This window comes from Ictalurus punctatus, chromosome 6 (genome assembly GCF_001660625.3).
Source record: "Ictalurus punctatus breed USDA103 chromosome 6, Coco_2.0, whole genome shotgun sequence".
Taxonomy (NCBI): domain Eukaryota; kingdom Metazoa; phylum Chordata; class Actinopteri; order Siluriformes; family Ictaluridae; genus Ictalurus; species Ictalurus punctatus.
The window spans coordinates 27,753,892-27,771,386 of NC_030421.2; the positions used below are offsets into that span (position 1 = coordinate 27,753,892).

A 17,495-nucleotide genomic window follows, 5' to 3' on the forward strand; every position below is an offset into this window, starting at 1 on the left:
AGGAGGAGACCAACATGGAGACACAGGAAGAAGGAGGGTTGACTCCGGTTGCATGGGGAGGAAGCCCCACTCTGTGAGAATGTTTTGGGGAGTGTTCCGGATGGCTGGCGAAGCTGTGTGGGTGAAAACACACTTCAATGTCATCGTTCCGCTGTCTGATCCTCATTCCTGTCACCTACAGAGAGGCGTTTCCTGATCCTGTAAGGCAGGGAAGGACGGAAGGAGCGGCAGGGGGAGGACAGACGAGTCCTGAGATGCTGACACGGGCTGAAAAGCGGGGTGATATCGGGAGCATCAGAAGAGGCTTCGATCAAGTTTGAGAGGAAGTGGACAAAAGGAGCAAGCTCTCACAGCCAGACACTTAAAAAGCAGAACGTCACTTGATCTGCTTGAGTGGCCCGACTGAACCTTGGAAAAGCTACATGTATGACTTACAGGGTCCTCAAGACAAATGCAAGATGACAAGAAACGTATCCAGCACCTTATATTAAGGCCTCAGCGCACACACGGAGAGCACGTTCGACTGGCTTCCATGAACAATTTGACGTGATTGTGAAGCAAATGGACGTCGTACAGAGGCTTTCCTTGCTATACAGTAGACATGGCAGCTGGGCAATCTCCACAGAGAAACGTGACCACATGACAAAATGTATCCTGATTTCTTTTGTTTTGTGTACATCTCGTACTAAATAGTTTTAGATCTTCAAATGAAACACAATATAAAACAAAGGCCACCTGAGTAAACACGCAACACAGTTTTTACTGTTGTTTTTTAGTGAAGCAAAAAAAAAAAAAGTTATTCAACACCTTATCACCCATGTGAAAAACTAAATTGCCCACTTAAATTTAAAATCTGGTTGTGCCACCTTTAGCATCAATAATGGCAACCAAACGCTTCTGATAACTGGAGGTCAGTCTTTCACAGCTCTGTGGTGTAATTTTGGCCCACTCTTCTTTTCAGAACTGCTTTAGTTCAGCCCCACCGGAGGGTTTTTGAGCATGAACTGCCTGTTTAAGGTCCTGCAACAGCATCCCGATTGGTTCAACTCAGGACTTTGACTAGGCCACTACAAAACTTTAATTTTGCCCAGGCCCTGAAGCAGCAAAGCATGCCCACACCATCACACTTCCACCACCATGCTTGACCGTAGGTATGATGTTCTTTTTGTGGAATTCTAGTTACGTAGGTAACTGTGGTTCGGTGAATTCCGGATGACTGCCAAGAGGCGGTGCTTTAGCACCGGTGGATTATCGCAGCAGCAGCTATACAGGTCGAGATAATATACCAATAAAATCACGTAGTGATGTAGGCTGAGCCTCAATGGTAATAGCCACATTAGCTCAGCATTCCGAGTGACAAAGAACTCTGGTGGTCATCCGGACTTCACAGAACCACGGTTACCTACGTAACTAGCTTTCCGTTTCATTCATCCTGACCACCAGAGGTGGTGCTTCACCAACGTAGTCATGAGAAATGCTATCCAACTAAAAAATACTCAAGGTTGCTCCTGAAGAACCGTTGATCTGAAAGCATGAGGGGCAACAACGTTGTGCTTGTAGAAGCGGGCAAAGGCACACGGAGAAGTCCACGTAGCAGCTGCACAGATATCCGAAATAGAAACTCCTCTAAAAGCAGCCCAAGAAGTAGACACAGCCCTAAAGGAATGACAAGAGATACCACCTGGCAGAGGCTTTTGGACTCTTATATGCTATAGTGATCACTTCCATAATCCAATTTGATAAACTCTGTTTCGATATTATGGTGGCTCCTTTCCAGGCACCACCACAATAAAAAAAGCTAATCTGTTAGACTAGGGTGAACAGTAGCAGCCACATAACACCACAAGGCTCGCACAGGACACAGGAGGAGATCCCTTGACTGATCTGATTGAACTGCAGAATGAAAAGCAGGCAGACTGATCGAAATTTAGTTTGGTCAAAAGTACAACACCACAATCCTCCGGAAGCCTGCGCATGCGTAACTCGCTAACAGACAATGCATGCAAAAGAGATATCCACTTCAGATCAGCTGTCTACAAAGGCCCGGATGTCAGAAAACAGACAAAATCAAGTACAAGCTGTAAATCCCACCCAGGAAAATGTGGGTTACGGGCTGGTTTAGCCATCTCGCACTCTTCAAAAAATTACAAACAAGAGAATGGGAACCAAGAGAGGAACTATTAATTGGCATGTGATATGCAGAAGTAGCTGCGACATGCACCTTTCACGTGGAGGCTGCCTTGCCTGAATCCAAAAAAATGTTGCAAAAAACTCAGAACTCTTGGAACATCACAACGTGTAGGATCCACCCAACGATCCCTGCGCCATGAAGAGAAAACGACCAATATTATAATATTGGATAGAACTGACGTGTCACTAGTTATGGTATGAACAGCGGCAGGTTCACACTCAGTTAAAAGAGAGCTGGCCCCAAAAGCTGCACACAAGCTGGGTCCGGGTGCCAAACAGTGCAGTCCATCTGTGAGAACAGATTCTTCCAGAGCGGAAGTTGCTATGGCCTGCCCACCAATAGTCTCAGAAGCATGGGAGCCCAAGGCCTGGCTGGACATCGGGGTGCAACCAGGAGCGCTCTGTGGTTGCACAGAGATATCCTACGTAATGTTTCCCATAACAGAGGAAAGGGAGGGAATGCATAAAGCAGACAGTTTGGCCACTCGTGAAAAAAGTAAAGAACGTTGGAAAAAATGTAACAGAATGGCCAAAAGTAAGCACAAAAAAAAAAAAAAAAGAGGAAAACTAAGAGACTAAAGAGAGTGAAGTGTAGTGTCATTCATTGTGCTCCCATAAAATGACTCGAATGAGCAACATGGTGGTAATAAAAAAAACTCCATCTATCTGGAATCAGGCCATTAAGCAGGACAGTGGGAGCGACTGCTCGCTCTCAGAGACAAATACACAGGACACTCCGCTAACTCAGGAAAGCACCATAAACACATCCATACCGTCCACCACTACCACTTCACTCGTCCTCCGATTCAATGGAATCGTTTGCCTACCCCCACTCCCTCTTTATTATTGTAGCGTGAAAGAGGAGGCATATAAATGCATATAGACGAAACGTGAATACAAGCAAATGACAAAATACAAGTGATTGTGTTAAAATAAGCATAGTTGATGAATATTTGTTTTTGGCATGAAATCTGCTGCCTTCTCATAAACACTTCCACACAAAACAGACACTTTCATTTCATCTTTTCATGCCAAACAATGCAGTCATTAAAGAGCGAGATTTCCCAAAAATCCTTCGCAAACAAAGGACTCAAGGCTTAGAGAAGTTTGCGGCTTCTTAAAGAAGGACAGAATGTTGTTCTCCGAGCCAATGATTCACCACTAAAACCATCAATTTTGATCATATTCGTGTAGTTTGTTCTGTTCATTTTTATTTGAGTCCTTTGAGCTTCGGTTTAACGTATGAAAGATGAATCCGGATAGTAGTAGTACTATTATTATCATGAAATCTTTTTAGTAGTAGAAGAACTAGTAGTAGTTGTGTAGTAAGAGCGATTGCAATGGTAATCATAGTACTAGTATTAGTGATAGTATTAGTTGAATTATTAGTCGTAGCAGTAGTGATAGTAAGAGAAGTGATAGTAGTGATGTTAGTAGTAACAGCTGTAGTAGTAATAATGGCAATAGTATCTGCAATCGTAGTAGTAACAATTATAGAAGTACTAGAAGTAGTAGCAATAGTACCAGCAGTAGTAATACCATTAGTAGTAAAATATACTGTATATATTATATCAGAACGTATGATGTGAGTAATGCGTGTGTGTGTTAGAGATGGTCCGTCAGTAAGTACCTCACAGTGTGCAGGTCCGTTCTCTCCCGAGGGGCCCAGAGCTGAGTCACTGCTGCTCCTCACCATGAGAGGTGTGCCTGAAACACACACACACACACACACACACACACACACACACACACAGTCATTTCAAGGCTGCAATCAGAGTGTAATCACAACGGTTAAAAGTGACTTTCATTCTTTCATTAAATAATACACCGTCAGCAAAAAAAAATAAATAAATAACTCTGGGGGGAAAAAAATCAGAAGCGCGTTCTGAAAACCTCAGCAACATGCGCACCAGCAAAATACTAGTGCACTTCATGACTACACATTTGTTCTCCCGCTGTTTGTTGTTCATGTCTCTGCATATTATCAGTTTATTTATCACATGCTGTTAGAGATGGAGTTTGCGTGTGCGCGTGTGTGTGTGTGTGAGAGAGAGAGAGAGAGAGAGAGAGAGAGAGAGAGAGAGAGAGAGAGAGAGACTGACACTGAGTAATATACTTCTTAGGGACAATGGACATGTCAAAAGATGGAGGGATGGGGGGATAGAGGGAAGGAAGAATAGAGCAACAGCCAGAAGGGTTGAATGGAATATTATGTTGTTGTTTTTTCGGAGCAGCACACACAGCACTGGCGACCGTGTCTGGGACGTCGACATTATACTTTGTCAATTCTGAGCCACTGCCTCCCTCAAGCACACCGCGTTTTCAAATTTGTTGCCTTTTACAAACCTTTAAAAAACACATGCAACAGCACTTTGAATAAAAGACCTCGGAGGGTTCAACAACAGCCATTTCACTGAAAAATTGAAGGAAAACATGCAGAAATGACTTAATTTTTCTTTCCTACAGGAAAGACTGCTCAGGGACCCGAGAACGCAACTAGCAGGCATAGTTCCCTGAATAACTCTTCATAACCAAATCAATCATTACAAAACACCTGCGCAACTTTTACAGAATGTTTTGAGTCGTAGAGAGAGAGAGAGAGAGAGAGTTTCCTCAGGATGTGATCTGTTCCCAATCACACTGAACCGTGTCATCCAGCATTGCCTCCTCACTGCCCAGTCCCTACATGCTTCAGTGGCCATGTTTCCTCCTGGCCTGCGAGGACAGGCTCCGTTGAGCCTGATCTCCTCCGTCATGGCTCCATCTCTGCCTGCTTGCCACCACAGGGGGGTATGGGGAGAATAAAGGGACTCTGGCTTTACAGCAGGCCTCAGCTGCTCAGAGGGACAGCCGTCGTGAGGCTCCTCTCCAGCACGACAATTATCCCTAACAAACAGGCCAGCACGGGAGCACGGCCTTGATGGAAGGCTACAGATCTAACAAACACCACTTCATCAAGGGCATAATCGCCGAGACGTTGAGGGACATCCTCTTACGTGGATGATGATAACGAGCTCAGTGGGAGAGAAAACTCCTCCAAACTGTACGTGCCCAGAGCTTCAACAAGAATATACTGACGCAGACGGACAGATACACAGCGCACGAGTCGCTCTGCAGGAACGTTTCGAGTTCAAATCCCAGCATTCTCAAATTAACCTGACAGACGGATATAAACAGATAGACAGACATATAAGGAACGAGTAGGAAAGAGATCGTACCCACTCCTGTAAATATAAAAATGGACTATGGCTCAAATAAGCCATAATCTACTGTGCATAACGCCAAAACACCACAGAGCATCGACGCTCACTATGTTACCTTACTGCAAATGACATCACATTTTCTGAACCTTCTCAGCTTGAAAATAAAACGGCGGACGGACTTCTACAAACACAATTAGCTTGCTGTTGTAGCTCAACTAATTATAGCGCAAGTGATTTTTAACTTGACGTTCTATACGTGGCTTGTATCAGTATTTCAAGTGTTTAATGATTTTTGTTTTTTCAATCCGTTAGCTAATGTATGATCCTGCTTGAAGTACCTGCTTGACAGAAACATGTGTGATTAAGCGAACAAATATATACGACATATAGATTCAGGAAGATATCGGTGCTGCCTGTTGTCGATAAATGCCAGCGCTGGCGTTTTACAACACGAGTACGTAATCACGTGGCCGGAACTTGAGTCATCGTTGTCCGATTGTGTAGTGAGCCAGAGTCCTTACTAGTGCCCGAATTCATGTACACGATATACCGATTCACCGCCTAGGGAGCTAGTGAGCTGATTGCGCCAATTTTTCCACTACCATAGTGAGAGTTATCATGTTTGTGTGTTTATGTGCTTGACAGAACAGAACAAACACACACCGCAAAAGCTTTACTGAATATCGGGTCAGTATTTTATCCTGTAGTCATACATACGTCTTCATGGACCGTCTAACCACTACAGTACTATGATATCTGATTATGATCCGCCACGCCTACTTAGATCAAAAGATGCAGGCTATCTGACGGTACCTCGAATAGTGAAGGCTACAGCAGGGGGAAGAGCTTTCTCTTATAGAGCCCCACAGTTATGGAACAGTCTTCCTATTAGTGTTCGGGACTCAGACACAGTCTCAGTGTTTAAGTCTAAGCTTAAAACGTATTTGTTTACTCAAGCCTACCCTGACTAGATTCTGTTCTACTTTCTCCCTCTCTCCTTTCGCCGAGCCCCACACGAATTTATGGAGATACTAGAGATCCAGATCCTCTCTGCCTCTGGATGGAGCTCAAATCTTCTTTAATTCCAGACTGCTGGGACTACGGCTGCTCCTAACGCCATACAGACTTCATATAAATCCATAATGAACTTTTTCACAATATCTGTTGTTACCCAGATGAGGATGGATTCCCTTCTGAGTCGGGTTCCTCTCAAGGTTTCTTCCTCTTAAAACATCTTAGGGAGTTTTTCCTTGCCACCGTCGCCACTCAGTGGCTTGCTCAGTTGGGATAAATTCACACCTTTAATATCTGTATACCGTGCTGATATTTCTGTAAAGCTGCTTTGAGACAATGTCTATTGTAAAAAGCGCTATACAAATAAAATTGAATGGAATTGAATATCTGTGGGCAAAGTGTTGATGAGATGAGGATTAGCAAGCTGATCACAGTGGCGAGTCAGTACAGATAAACTCATCATGTTATATTTACTCAACGAGTGAAGGAAAACACAGGAACCTTGTTTTAGCTTTTTTTTTTTTTTTTTTTTTTGTTCCGTGACCTTCATATCTGACCGGCCGTTCCAACTCACAAGAGAGCAAAGAAAACACAGTTCCCATGATTTTTATTTAGTGCCGGTGCACACCTCTAGCACAGCAGTGCTGCTCTGTGCTCCCGCTATGAAAACAGATCCACAATATGCATCATGATGTATAGAGGTTTGCTCACAAGCTGCCAGCATTACAGCAGTGCTGCAATAAAGAAAACTGTTGCAGAAATAATCATACTAATAAACAAATGTGTAACCAAATTATTTCGGTATTTTTAGATTTAAAACGTTTTATTTATATTATATATAAAAAAAAAAAAAATGTAACTGAAAATGAGAATAAAAAAAAAAAAAAAGCTGTATAAAATTTACAAACATTTAAAATTGTACAATTAAAATTTGTTATACAATTTGAACAATTTAAAACCAGCTGCTTCCGGTCAGTTTGCAATTGACTTTGTTTTATTTTCATATTCATGATATACGATATCTCAAAAACGTCAACCGGGACCTAAATTTTAGGGATGTCCCGATCATGTTTTTATTCGCCCCCGGATACTGAGTAACTGCCGATACGGAGTCCCGATCCCATACCAGTATTTTCCTAGTGCTAGGTGCAAACTTCAAGTACATTAAAGCGATCAAAATCAATCCAATGTACATGCTTAACAACTGAATTGCTCTGCAATGCATTAAGAAAAACTGCCGCCTGAATACAATATACCTCGAAGTAAACAAACTAAAATTATTTTCTACGGCCCTTATCAATTAAGAGCCATGACTCTTATCTTAGAAATTCCAGGAGAGGAAATTTCTCTCCGTTTTAGAAGCATCCTCCAGTGCGTGTTGCTTCGGTGCAGCCTTTGCCCGAGTTACCCGGGTGAACTCGCTGTATTCCGTCGAGTGTTTAGTTTTCAGGTGCCGTATCAATCTGGTAGTATTGAACGCAGCTCTGTTGCTACCTCCTTGCAAAATGCTCGCATTTTAGACAAGCCACTGCTGAACTGCTTCATCATCGAATTTAAAATATGTATTTCTACACCGCAGAGACATTTTAGCCGCGTAATCCTGCCTCAAATTGTGCTCTCCGTGACAGCTGATGTAAAGCAAACGATCGGGAGTAGGTTGGCGCTCGAAAAAGCCGATATCAATCAGTTAAACAAAAAAAAAAAAAGCCTTTATCAGCACATGAACAGATCATATATCATATCATATATTTCCCAGCCCTAGCATTTTAAAAAAATATATATTTCTCATTTAAGAGGACAAAAGGCATAAGACAATACCCAATCAGTGATGTCAGTATTAACCTGGTACTCAAATACCCATGCACACCCATTAGTCTGACTTTCTTTATACACACTAGTAGTGGGTGTTATGAAAAATGTATCATATAGATGTTTCTACAATACGTAATATGAATCACAATAAGCTGGTTCTGATCGGGGTTTGTAATTGCTATTTTAAATATAAAAGTCCGAGGAAAGTGTAATGCGACATGCATCATAAATAATAATATAACATCGTCATGTTGCTCAGCCTTTACTTCACACCACCATCAACCAGCAGCATTAAACATCTATGCCCCACAGACAGGCTGTCCCTCAAGCATGAGACACACCTCTTCCCCAGCATTCATCACTCTCAGCCATTAGCCTAGCGCAGCTTGTGATCGCCTCTGAAGACGGAGATTAGATTTCAGAGTGGGCTGGCACTGCCAACTTCCCGCTCCGTATGCTGGGGGTTTTTTTTTTGTTTTTTTTTTGTTCATTCAGATGCGGATCCTCAGCTCCCAATTCATCAGGCAGCAGTGTGGAACCATTAGAGTGGGTTTATAATGGATGGAAATGTCAGGAAGCTGAGGAGTGTGGATCCAGGCTGAGAGATTGAGAAGATGGAGAGGGACTCGGAGAACGTTGTGCTCTGTGGGCTAAAACTGCAGCCCTGGGGGTCTTTAGTCATCAGAGTATCTCTCTGTCGTCTCATCCATCTCGCTTTTTAGTTCACTCTGGGCTCGATCTCTCTCTCACTCTCTCGCTTTCTCTCCCCACCTCTTCTTCATTTCATCTATTTTTTTCTTTTTTACTGAAACCCCCCCCCCCCCAACCCCCATATTCCACCAGGTTTATTATCAACCAACTCTCTCTTTTTCATTCTGCTGCAAGCACGAGGGAATGTGTGATTCATTTATACAATAGATTGTCAAATATTATTAGGTTTAGAGGCTATGATAAAAATAGTTCACATGCCTTAAATATTTAATGCCTTGCATAAATGCAGCTGGAATCAAATCTAAGAAAATGCAAGTTAAAAAAAAAAACAAACAAACAAAAAAAAAAAAAAAAACAAAACAAAACAAAAAAAAAAACACAGTTTCATGGGGTGCTGCTTATGAAGACCATTAAGGATGGCTTATGAATGTGCAGAAGCGTGACAGACTGTGAAGTCATACCTCATAAAACATTGAGATGATATTGTGGCCAGCATGGGGTCTCTGGGGTATTCACTAAACATATACATAACGTATACATGTCAAAAATATTTGCAGGGTCAAATATTGATCAGGATTTAAAAAGCACCCATGATGCACTTAAACCTGGAGCCATAAATGGAAAAAATCAATGACGCTTTCAATCAGATGTTTCTTAGAAACAATGAGCGTGTAAAAGGGGGAAAAGGAAGAGAGCCAAACCTACAGAAAGTCATAAATAGAAAAGTCATCAATTCCACGGTCCGACTTCACAAACGCACAAGTTGTATTTGATGAAGCAAATTCACGTATGTTAACTTAAAAAAAAAAAAATTTAAAAAAATAAAAAAAAAATAAAATAAACCGAACATCGTCTCTTTCTAGCATCCTCTAATCGTTTCCACTTGATGAGCCGTGACAGCGGTGATTTAGAGCCGTGTCTGAAGTGTGCGCTTCTGATACGCAAGGCCTCTCTGCGCCGGGTCACCACGGTCCGAGAGTCTGTTCAGCACCTAAGTAAATCTGCGCTTTATCACACAGACACATGCTCGTACTGGACAAGAGGTTGAGGTTATAGCCTGGCGCTTTTCATAAATATGTCAGGCGTGATGAAAGTGGGCAGATCTGGCTGTGCAGGAGATAACCAGTCTCAGAGGCTTCCTCTCACATGCTGCTGACAATGAGCACATCTACACGGCTTCAGGTGAGCCTCTCCAGACATGCTTTACCAGACAGGGCTTATTGAGCTAAAGCACGCACTTCCTCTCCACTTCTTCGGCTCTAGCCCTCTATGAACTGGCTAGGGTTGTTACAGTTAGTCACGGTGTATGATCAGACTGTTACTTCACCGCTGAGGTTTTCAAACCACTCATTAACATGCATTTCTGTCTGCTTTTTGCTTTTCCTCACAGTCACCGTTTCATCTTTAACGATGAAGTGATGAGGTCGTCCTAAAAAACGTCCTTTGGTAAGACACGACGAGTCTAAAATGTAGAACAATAAAATATAAATGATTAAAAGGACAGGACACTTTAAGGGGATTTTAAGGAAGTTTTTTGAGCTCTTATCACATACATGTTGTGGTCATGTGACCTACTAATGACCAAACGCAACTTGCATGGCGAAGGAAGTGTATTTGTAAAGGACAAATACTGTGTATGCACAGCGTGTCCCATAAGTCTCCATTCATAGGGGACTATTTACGCCATCAAAAAACGTCAACCCTGCCTTCGTCAGTGGAAGTTCCTGGACGTCCACTCCTCGGTTGGTCCACAACACTCCCAGTCTTTTTGAATTCGTTAATTCAGCAACAGCGTCATGTGTGATGTGCTCGTCATGTTTCCTGCTAAAGTCCATCTCACCCGTGCGGAAGCTTCCCGATCCAGCCGTGAGGATGATTTCAATATTCTTTAATGCTATCTGAAAAAAAATGACATACTCGTATACAAATCATAATAAAACTTACTTTCATTCCCCACTACATGGTCGTTTAATACCATAATACCTGGGCAATACCCGTGATATTCGTATCATACTGTGTACATTTCAAACCCATACAAATGACGAGAACTTCGAGTTCATCTCTGCCAGCACCTCTTTCAAATCGTTCTCTCTTTCCCCTCCCTCTCTCTTCTGCCTCTGCTCATTGTCTCTTTTTATATGCGTATTTTGCTCTCTCGCGCGCTCTCTCTCTTTCCGTCTGATCTCCTGGTTGACAGCGTGACTGACTGCTGTTTTTAGGTTATGGATGGATCACAGCAGAGATGTTTACACGGTGAAACCTCAGTGAACTCTTAGGTCGTGATGGAGAGCAGACAGCTGCGTGTGTTAGAGGAGATGGGTTCAGAATGTCAAAGGTAATTCACTGCCTCTCTGCTTCAGCACCTCCTGAGGGACACATTACCTTCTGGCCTAAACCAACATAGAGACACTGAGGTTAAAGACAGCATCAGGCATCTGAAAGACCCCTACCCACAGACTCAAACCCTGCACACACGTCATCGAACAGATCGACAAATCAGACCGTCAGATATCAGGTGTTCCCTTCGTGAACCTTTTAGACTGAACACTCGGGTAATAATTCAGTTCGTTCCATGCTGAATGTTCCATAAGGCCCAACTGGTTCTCGCGAATAAATTTTACAAGAAAAACTGCGTCGAGCTCCACTTTGGGGAAGAGTGATACACAAAGTTGCGTCGTCAGACATCAGCCTCGAATGAAGTTCTAATCTTGGCAGTGTTCGAGCGTAAACATGAAGGAGCACAGCCTTGCGAATCAAGAAGCTGGATTAAATGCTATAACTATCCGATTACTTTTGTGGGTTTTTTTTTTTTTACTCTTTAAAAGATGACGTTAAGACCTTAGCACAGATATGCTGCTCTGCGGGCTGTATGGAGCGGTTCCTCTCCTGGGAAGTGACAGGGAGATGTTTTAAAAAGGAAACGTTAAACCTGAGATCGTATACGCACAAGCACCAGACAAAGTGTGCGCATAGTGGCACAGAGGATCAAGCAACCCTGAGACCGGTCAGAAAGATGGCACCAAATGACGCAAACGGAGTTAAAGACGCACAGCAGAGCGAACATCCCTGCCATTGATGAATTCGCCTTAAATCTCGGGCCTGAAGTTAACAAATACAAATTAATTGCTAAATGCACCAAAATGAGTGATTTTCAACAACACTTATCTAACTTGGGCATTTCTATTTCGAAACAAACTGCAACTTTTATATAAAAAAAAAAAAAAATTTTAAAAAGCAAGAAATGTGTTTTGAATATCAATAAGCTTTCAGACTGTTATCCACTGCCTTGTTTATTCCTTTAAAAAAAATAAAAACTAGACATTATCCCTGCCTTATTAGGGCCAAACCCTCCAGTGCACAGTCACATACTGATTAAAGTCGTTTTTAGCCACAAGCGTTTGTGTTCCCGTAATGTGAACTGTGTGTGTGTGTGTGTGTTTTTACACGTGTCCACACAACCACGTCTCCGAGGCCGATCCTGCCTTAGTGTGACTTGCTCAGTGGGAGTTTCTGATAACACCCCTCTCTCCCCCTGGAGCAGGCAAGCAGCAGTCCAGGGATCAATATGCTCCAATCATCCCACGGTGATGGGGAGGGACGGAGTCACGACCCTACACACCCCTGCAGGCATACAACGGCTGCTTCATAGATTGCTATCACAATATTGACTGTGCTATAGGGATATCACGGGCTGAAAATAAACAGAAATAAACCATTTATTAAATAACTATCCAGATTATTATGTATTAGGAGTACTCGAATGTTTCACATTAGTTTCTTAATCAAGCAAATGTTTTACTTGATGGAACATATAGAACTTATGCAGGTCAATTTTTAACCAGGTTTCAGTTTTGCTTTATATATATATATATATATATATATATATATATATATATATATATATATATATATATATATATATATATATATATATATAAAAAAGACATCACAATCACAGTATGAAGCAAGACAACTGCAATATGCCATGCTGTCCCATTATTGCTGAGACACACCGCTCTCAAAACTTACACTCTTACTGTGTGCAAACTGATCGAGCAGATAGATGAGAACAAATTACACCTGTCTCAATAAACACTGCTTTGGCCGTTGTACATATTTCCATTCCACATAAATCTACACTTATAAGCTCTCAACAGGAAGGCCTATGGCAGCAATTTGCCAGTACAGCACAAGTGTAATGACTAGTATTACACCTGAGTACTAGAACGATGACACGCCAAGAAACTAGCGGGAAACCTGTCAGAGAACTAAAAGTGACGATAAGAATGAACATTCTGTGTCTGTGTGAAGGGAAATAACTACGGCAGTGGCAGTAGTCTGCATTAGTAATGGGGAAAATATCAAACGACGACAAAAGCCTGTGCCACAGAATAAAGTCCCATGGCTTAGGCATGGTGACATGCCCAATGAAATCTTATCCTCATACATGCCTTCAGTATCATTCAGAATTGATTTGATTCTTAACTGATATGTATTTCCTGATGCACAAATCCAGCTCTAAACAATATTTTAAAGCCTACAAAAACCCAAAAGACCATAAGACATATTTTTACAGTACTGTAAGAACTGTAAAAAAAGAAAAAAAAAAATACATAAAACATAAATGCAAAAAGAATGTTTATATTAATCTTCCCACATATTAATCTGTAATATCGTAACGAGAAAAAAAAAATGCGATGGAAAACACGAGTTAAAATATGACTGAGAATATACGGTCCCACCTCAGAAAGTATTGGAACGGCAAGGCCATGTCTTTATTTTTTCTGCTATACACTGAAGACATTTGGGTTTGAGATTAAAAGATGACTGAGGCCATAGATCAGAATTTCAGCTGTCATTTCCTGATATTTACATCGAGACGTGTTAAACCATTTAGAACATGGCAGCTTTTGTTTGAACCTACCCATTTTTCAAGTGATCAAAAATATTGGAACACGTGAACGACTGTCGTTTCTTGGTGTCCCCAGGTGTGCCCTGTTAGATGTTTAATTATTTAATAGCGCTCAATGTCTACTCTTGGCTTGAATCCTGGGTGTCACCTGTGAAGACTGCATTTGTTGTTAAAAAGGATAAAACAGTTGATGACCGAAACGTTCTAAGTGCTGTGAAGAAAAACCCAAAAACAACAGTCAGTGACATCACCGACAATCTCCACAGGGCAGGGGTGAAGGCATCACAATACACTGCTCGAAGAAGACGTTGAGATCAGAAATATAGCAGCCATTCTACAAGATGCAAGCCACTCAACAGCAGTGAGAATCAGAAGGCCAGACTGGAATTTGCAATGAAATACAGAGATGAGCCACAAAAGTGCTGGAACCAACATTAACATCTAGTGTGGAGAGATGAAGGATCTGCCGCCCGTGATATAAAACATACAAGCTCCTCTGTGAAACATGGTGGAGTTAGTGTTATGGTTGGGCTTGTATGGCTGCTTTAGGAATAAGCTCAGTAATGTTTAATGATGATGTAACTCATGACGGTAACAGCTGAAAGAATTCAGAAGTCTACAGAAACACTGTCTGCCGATTTATAGAGAAATGCATCCGATCTAATTGGGAGGAACTTCATCATGCAGCAAGACAATGACCCAAACACTGCCAACTCACCAAAGGACTTCATCGGGGGGGGACCTTAACCCAGTCGAGCATGAATTTGTGGTCCCTTGATGAACTCAGCATTGAGATGTTCCTGAATTTACGAGTAGGAATTCTGAGTTAAGGGGGTGTTTTCCTGGGTTTTTCCTACTTGGAAATTCTAAAATTCAAATGCAGCAGTCTTTGAAGTGCTAAGCAGTGTCGACTGTGAGAGTTACAAAAATCTACAGGATTGGTTGTGTCATAAGACATTTTGTTCTAGCGAACATCTCCCTCAGTTCACTTGATCAATTGTCTTTATCCATCACAACTCGTTTGAGAGACATGAGCCACAGGTTCCATGCGCTCACTTATCCCGCGATTGAGTGTATGCAGCCCAGGCAACTCTAGTGCTTTCTGTAAAACCTCTGTTCAGGCTTATCAAGGCAGCATTCATAGTTTAAAAAAAAAAAAGAAAAAACACATTCAGAGACCACAAGCCGATAAAAAGCAGCATCCTTACACATAACACTAACGCTCGACCTAGTGTTACCACACACTAACAGAGGGCCCGAACACAGGTCAGGATGCGACTGAAAATTCCCAAAGGCACCTCTGCAACACTGAATCCTCACCTTTCCCTTGAATATTTCAATAAAACTCGCATCCAAAACCTGCCATCCGTCCCAGCTCACACGCTAGTCTCTGGCAGGAGACTCTCCAAAAAGGTGAAATTGATTTTTCCTCTTTGTAGCGTTCTGCTTTGCGAACTAATTGAAGTAATAAAACAAACCAGTAAAGCATAAAATAGTATTAGCGCACTGGTTTCATTGGGGGATTTCACGGGTCATCATGGAGCTCAATGAAGGGGGAGGACACAGGACTGTGCTGGGACTGCAGAGCCACAAATTCCTCCTGTGTTCACGGATGGCTGGACGCTGAGCATTCACTCAAACCACAGTGATAATCCACTTAGTGAGGCCGTATCGGTGGGCAATGAGAGGCGGCCTCAGGGAAATACCAGCACATCAAACCAAATGTGTGTGCACGCATCTTTCTATTACCTCGATATTCAGATATCTGGATATGCAGGTAACATCCACAGATAAGATCACGTTCAGATGATGCAAGTGTCAAAATGGCATTTAAACAATTCCAAGCTCTACTGGTTTCACCCTCGTTTCTTACATTTACAGAAGTGTGTATGATCATTAACGATGGGGGGGAAAAAATAATTCGGTTTTTTAAAACACATTGTGATTGCCTTAAAAGATTCCACAGTTTCTACAGTGTACATCAGCGTATAATTAAAAAGCTGTTTTGACTGAAAAATATCAACAGTACCAAACATTTCTATGAATTTACACATCCTCTTTAACTGCTCAATTACTGAGACTTGTACTAGAGGATAAATTATGCCCTAAAAAAAATAAAAAAATTATTCATACACTTCATACCCTGTATAGTGAGGATAAAAATGTAAACGCAAGTTAGAATTTAGCCTGTCAAGACAAGAAAATGTTGGCAGATTTTATACTAAAATCTGTCGAATCTAGCTAAATTTAAGCTACAGGAAGACATTAGTGTGGGTTTCTGTGGCTGAATCTGAAGTTAGTTACATTTACATTTATATAGCGCTTTTCTGGACACTCAAAGTGCTTTATATTGGGGGATAATGATGATGATGATGATGAATCTTTATTGACCACATATACATTACAGTGAAATTCTTTTCTTCGCATACCCCAGCATGTTAGGAAACTGGGGTCAGAGAGCAGGGTCAGCCATGATACAGCACCCCTGGAGCAGAGAGGGTGAAGGGCCTTGCTCAAGGGCCCAACAGTGCCAGCTTGAACCCCCGACCTTCTGATTATTAACACAGAGCCTTAACCGCTAAACCACCACTGCCCCATGATGTTTAATGACCACAAAGAGTCAGGACCGCGGTTTAACGTCTCATCTGAAAGACGGTACTGTTTTTGCAGTGTAGTGTCCCCTTCACTATACTGAGGCATTAGACACACACAGACCACAGAGTGAGCGCCCCCTACTGGCTTCCTAATACCACTTCCAGCAGCAACCTTAGTTTCCCCAGGAGCTCTCCCATCCATGTACCGACCAGGCTCAACCCTGCCTGGCTTCAGTGGGACACCAGGTGAGAACTGCAAATTGGCTCTGGCATATCACGTTCCATTGAACACACACACACACATACATACATACATACACACACACACACATTATATATACACATACTTAATCATTTGCAGTATTTTTTATTTAATTAATGATATCTATTTTAAATACGTCAAAGTAAACATTTTTGCTACATGAAGAATAAAGGTCACGGGATCAAAACGTTTAGGAAACGAGTGCTTAGATTGGATGCGTCTGGTAGAAAGTAGAACGCCGAACCGTAAATATTTGAACATGGATTTTATATAAAATGTTATGAAAATTTAAGTAGAATCAAACAGTACAATTCATTCTGACAAATGAGACAGAAATACACTGGATGGCCAAAAGTATGTGGACACCTGACTATCACACCCGTGTGTGTTCCTCCCTGAAACTGTGGCCGCAACATTCGAAGCACACGAATGTTTAAAATGTCTTTGTATGCTGTAGCTTTAAAGATTTCCCCTTCACTGGAACTACGAGGCCCAAACCTGTTACTCGGCAATACTCCTGTGCACAACGTGGCCCAGGAAGACTTGGTTTGCCAAGGTCGGAGTGAAATAACTCAAGTGTCCTGCACAGAGCGTTGACTGAGCATCCCTCTGAACACCTTTGGGAGCGCTGACTGCACCCCGGGCCTCCTCGCCTGACCTCACTAATGCTCTTGTAGCTAAATGAGTACAAATCCCCACAGCCTTTTTTTTTTTAAATGTAGAAACATTTCATTTCGATATTTTGCAGGCATCTTTGCTCTAGTACAGCATTTCTTTGCTTGTGCCTAAAACTTTTG

General features: G+C 42.0%; 1 protein-coding gene across 6 annotated transcripts in view; it reads right to left on the reverse strand.

Moving 5' to 3' along the window:
- Window positions 1-17,495, reverse strand: part of pard3bb (par-3 family cell polarity regulator beta b) — a 320,254-nt gene that overhangs the window by 215,086 nt on the left and 87,673 nt on the right. For all 6 annotated transcript variants that reach the window (XM_017470650.3, XM_047155924.2, XM_017470649.3 and 3 more), the window contains one exon: window positions 3,821-3,897. In XM_017470650.3, the coding sequence (XP_017326139.1) occupies window positions 3,821-3,897 (77 nt within the window). The remainder of the gene's footprint in view (window positions 1-3,820; window positions 3,898-17,495) is intronic.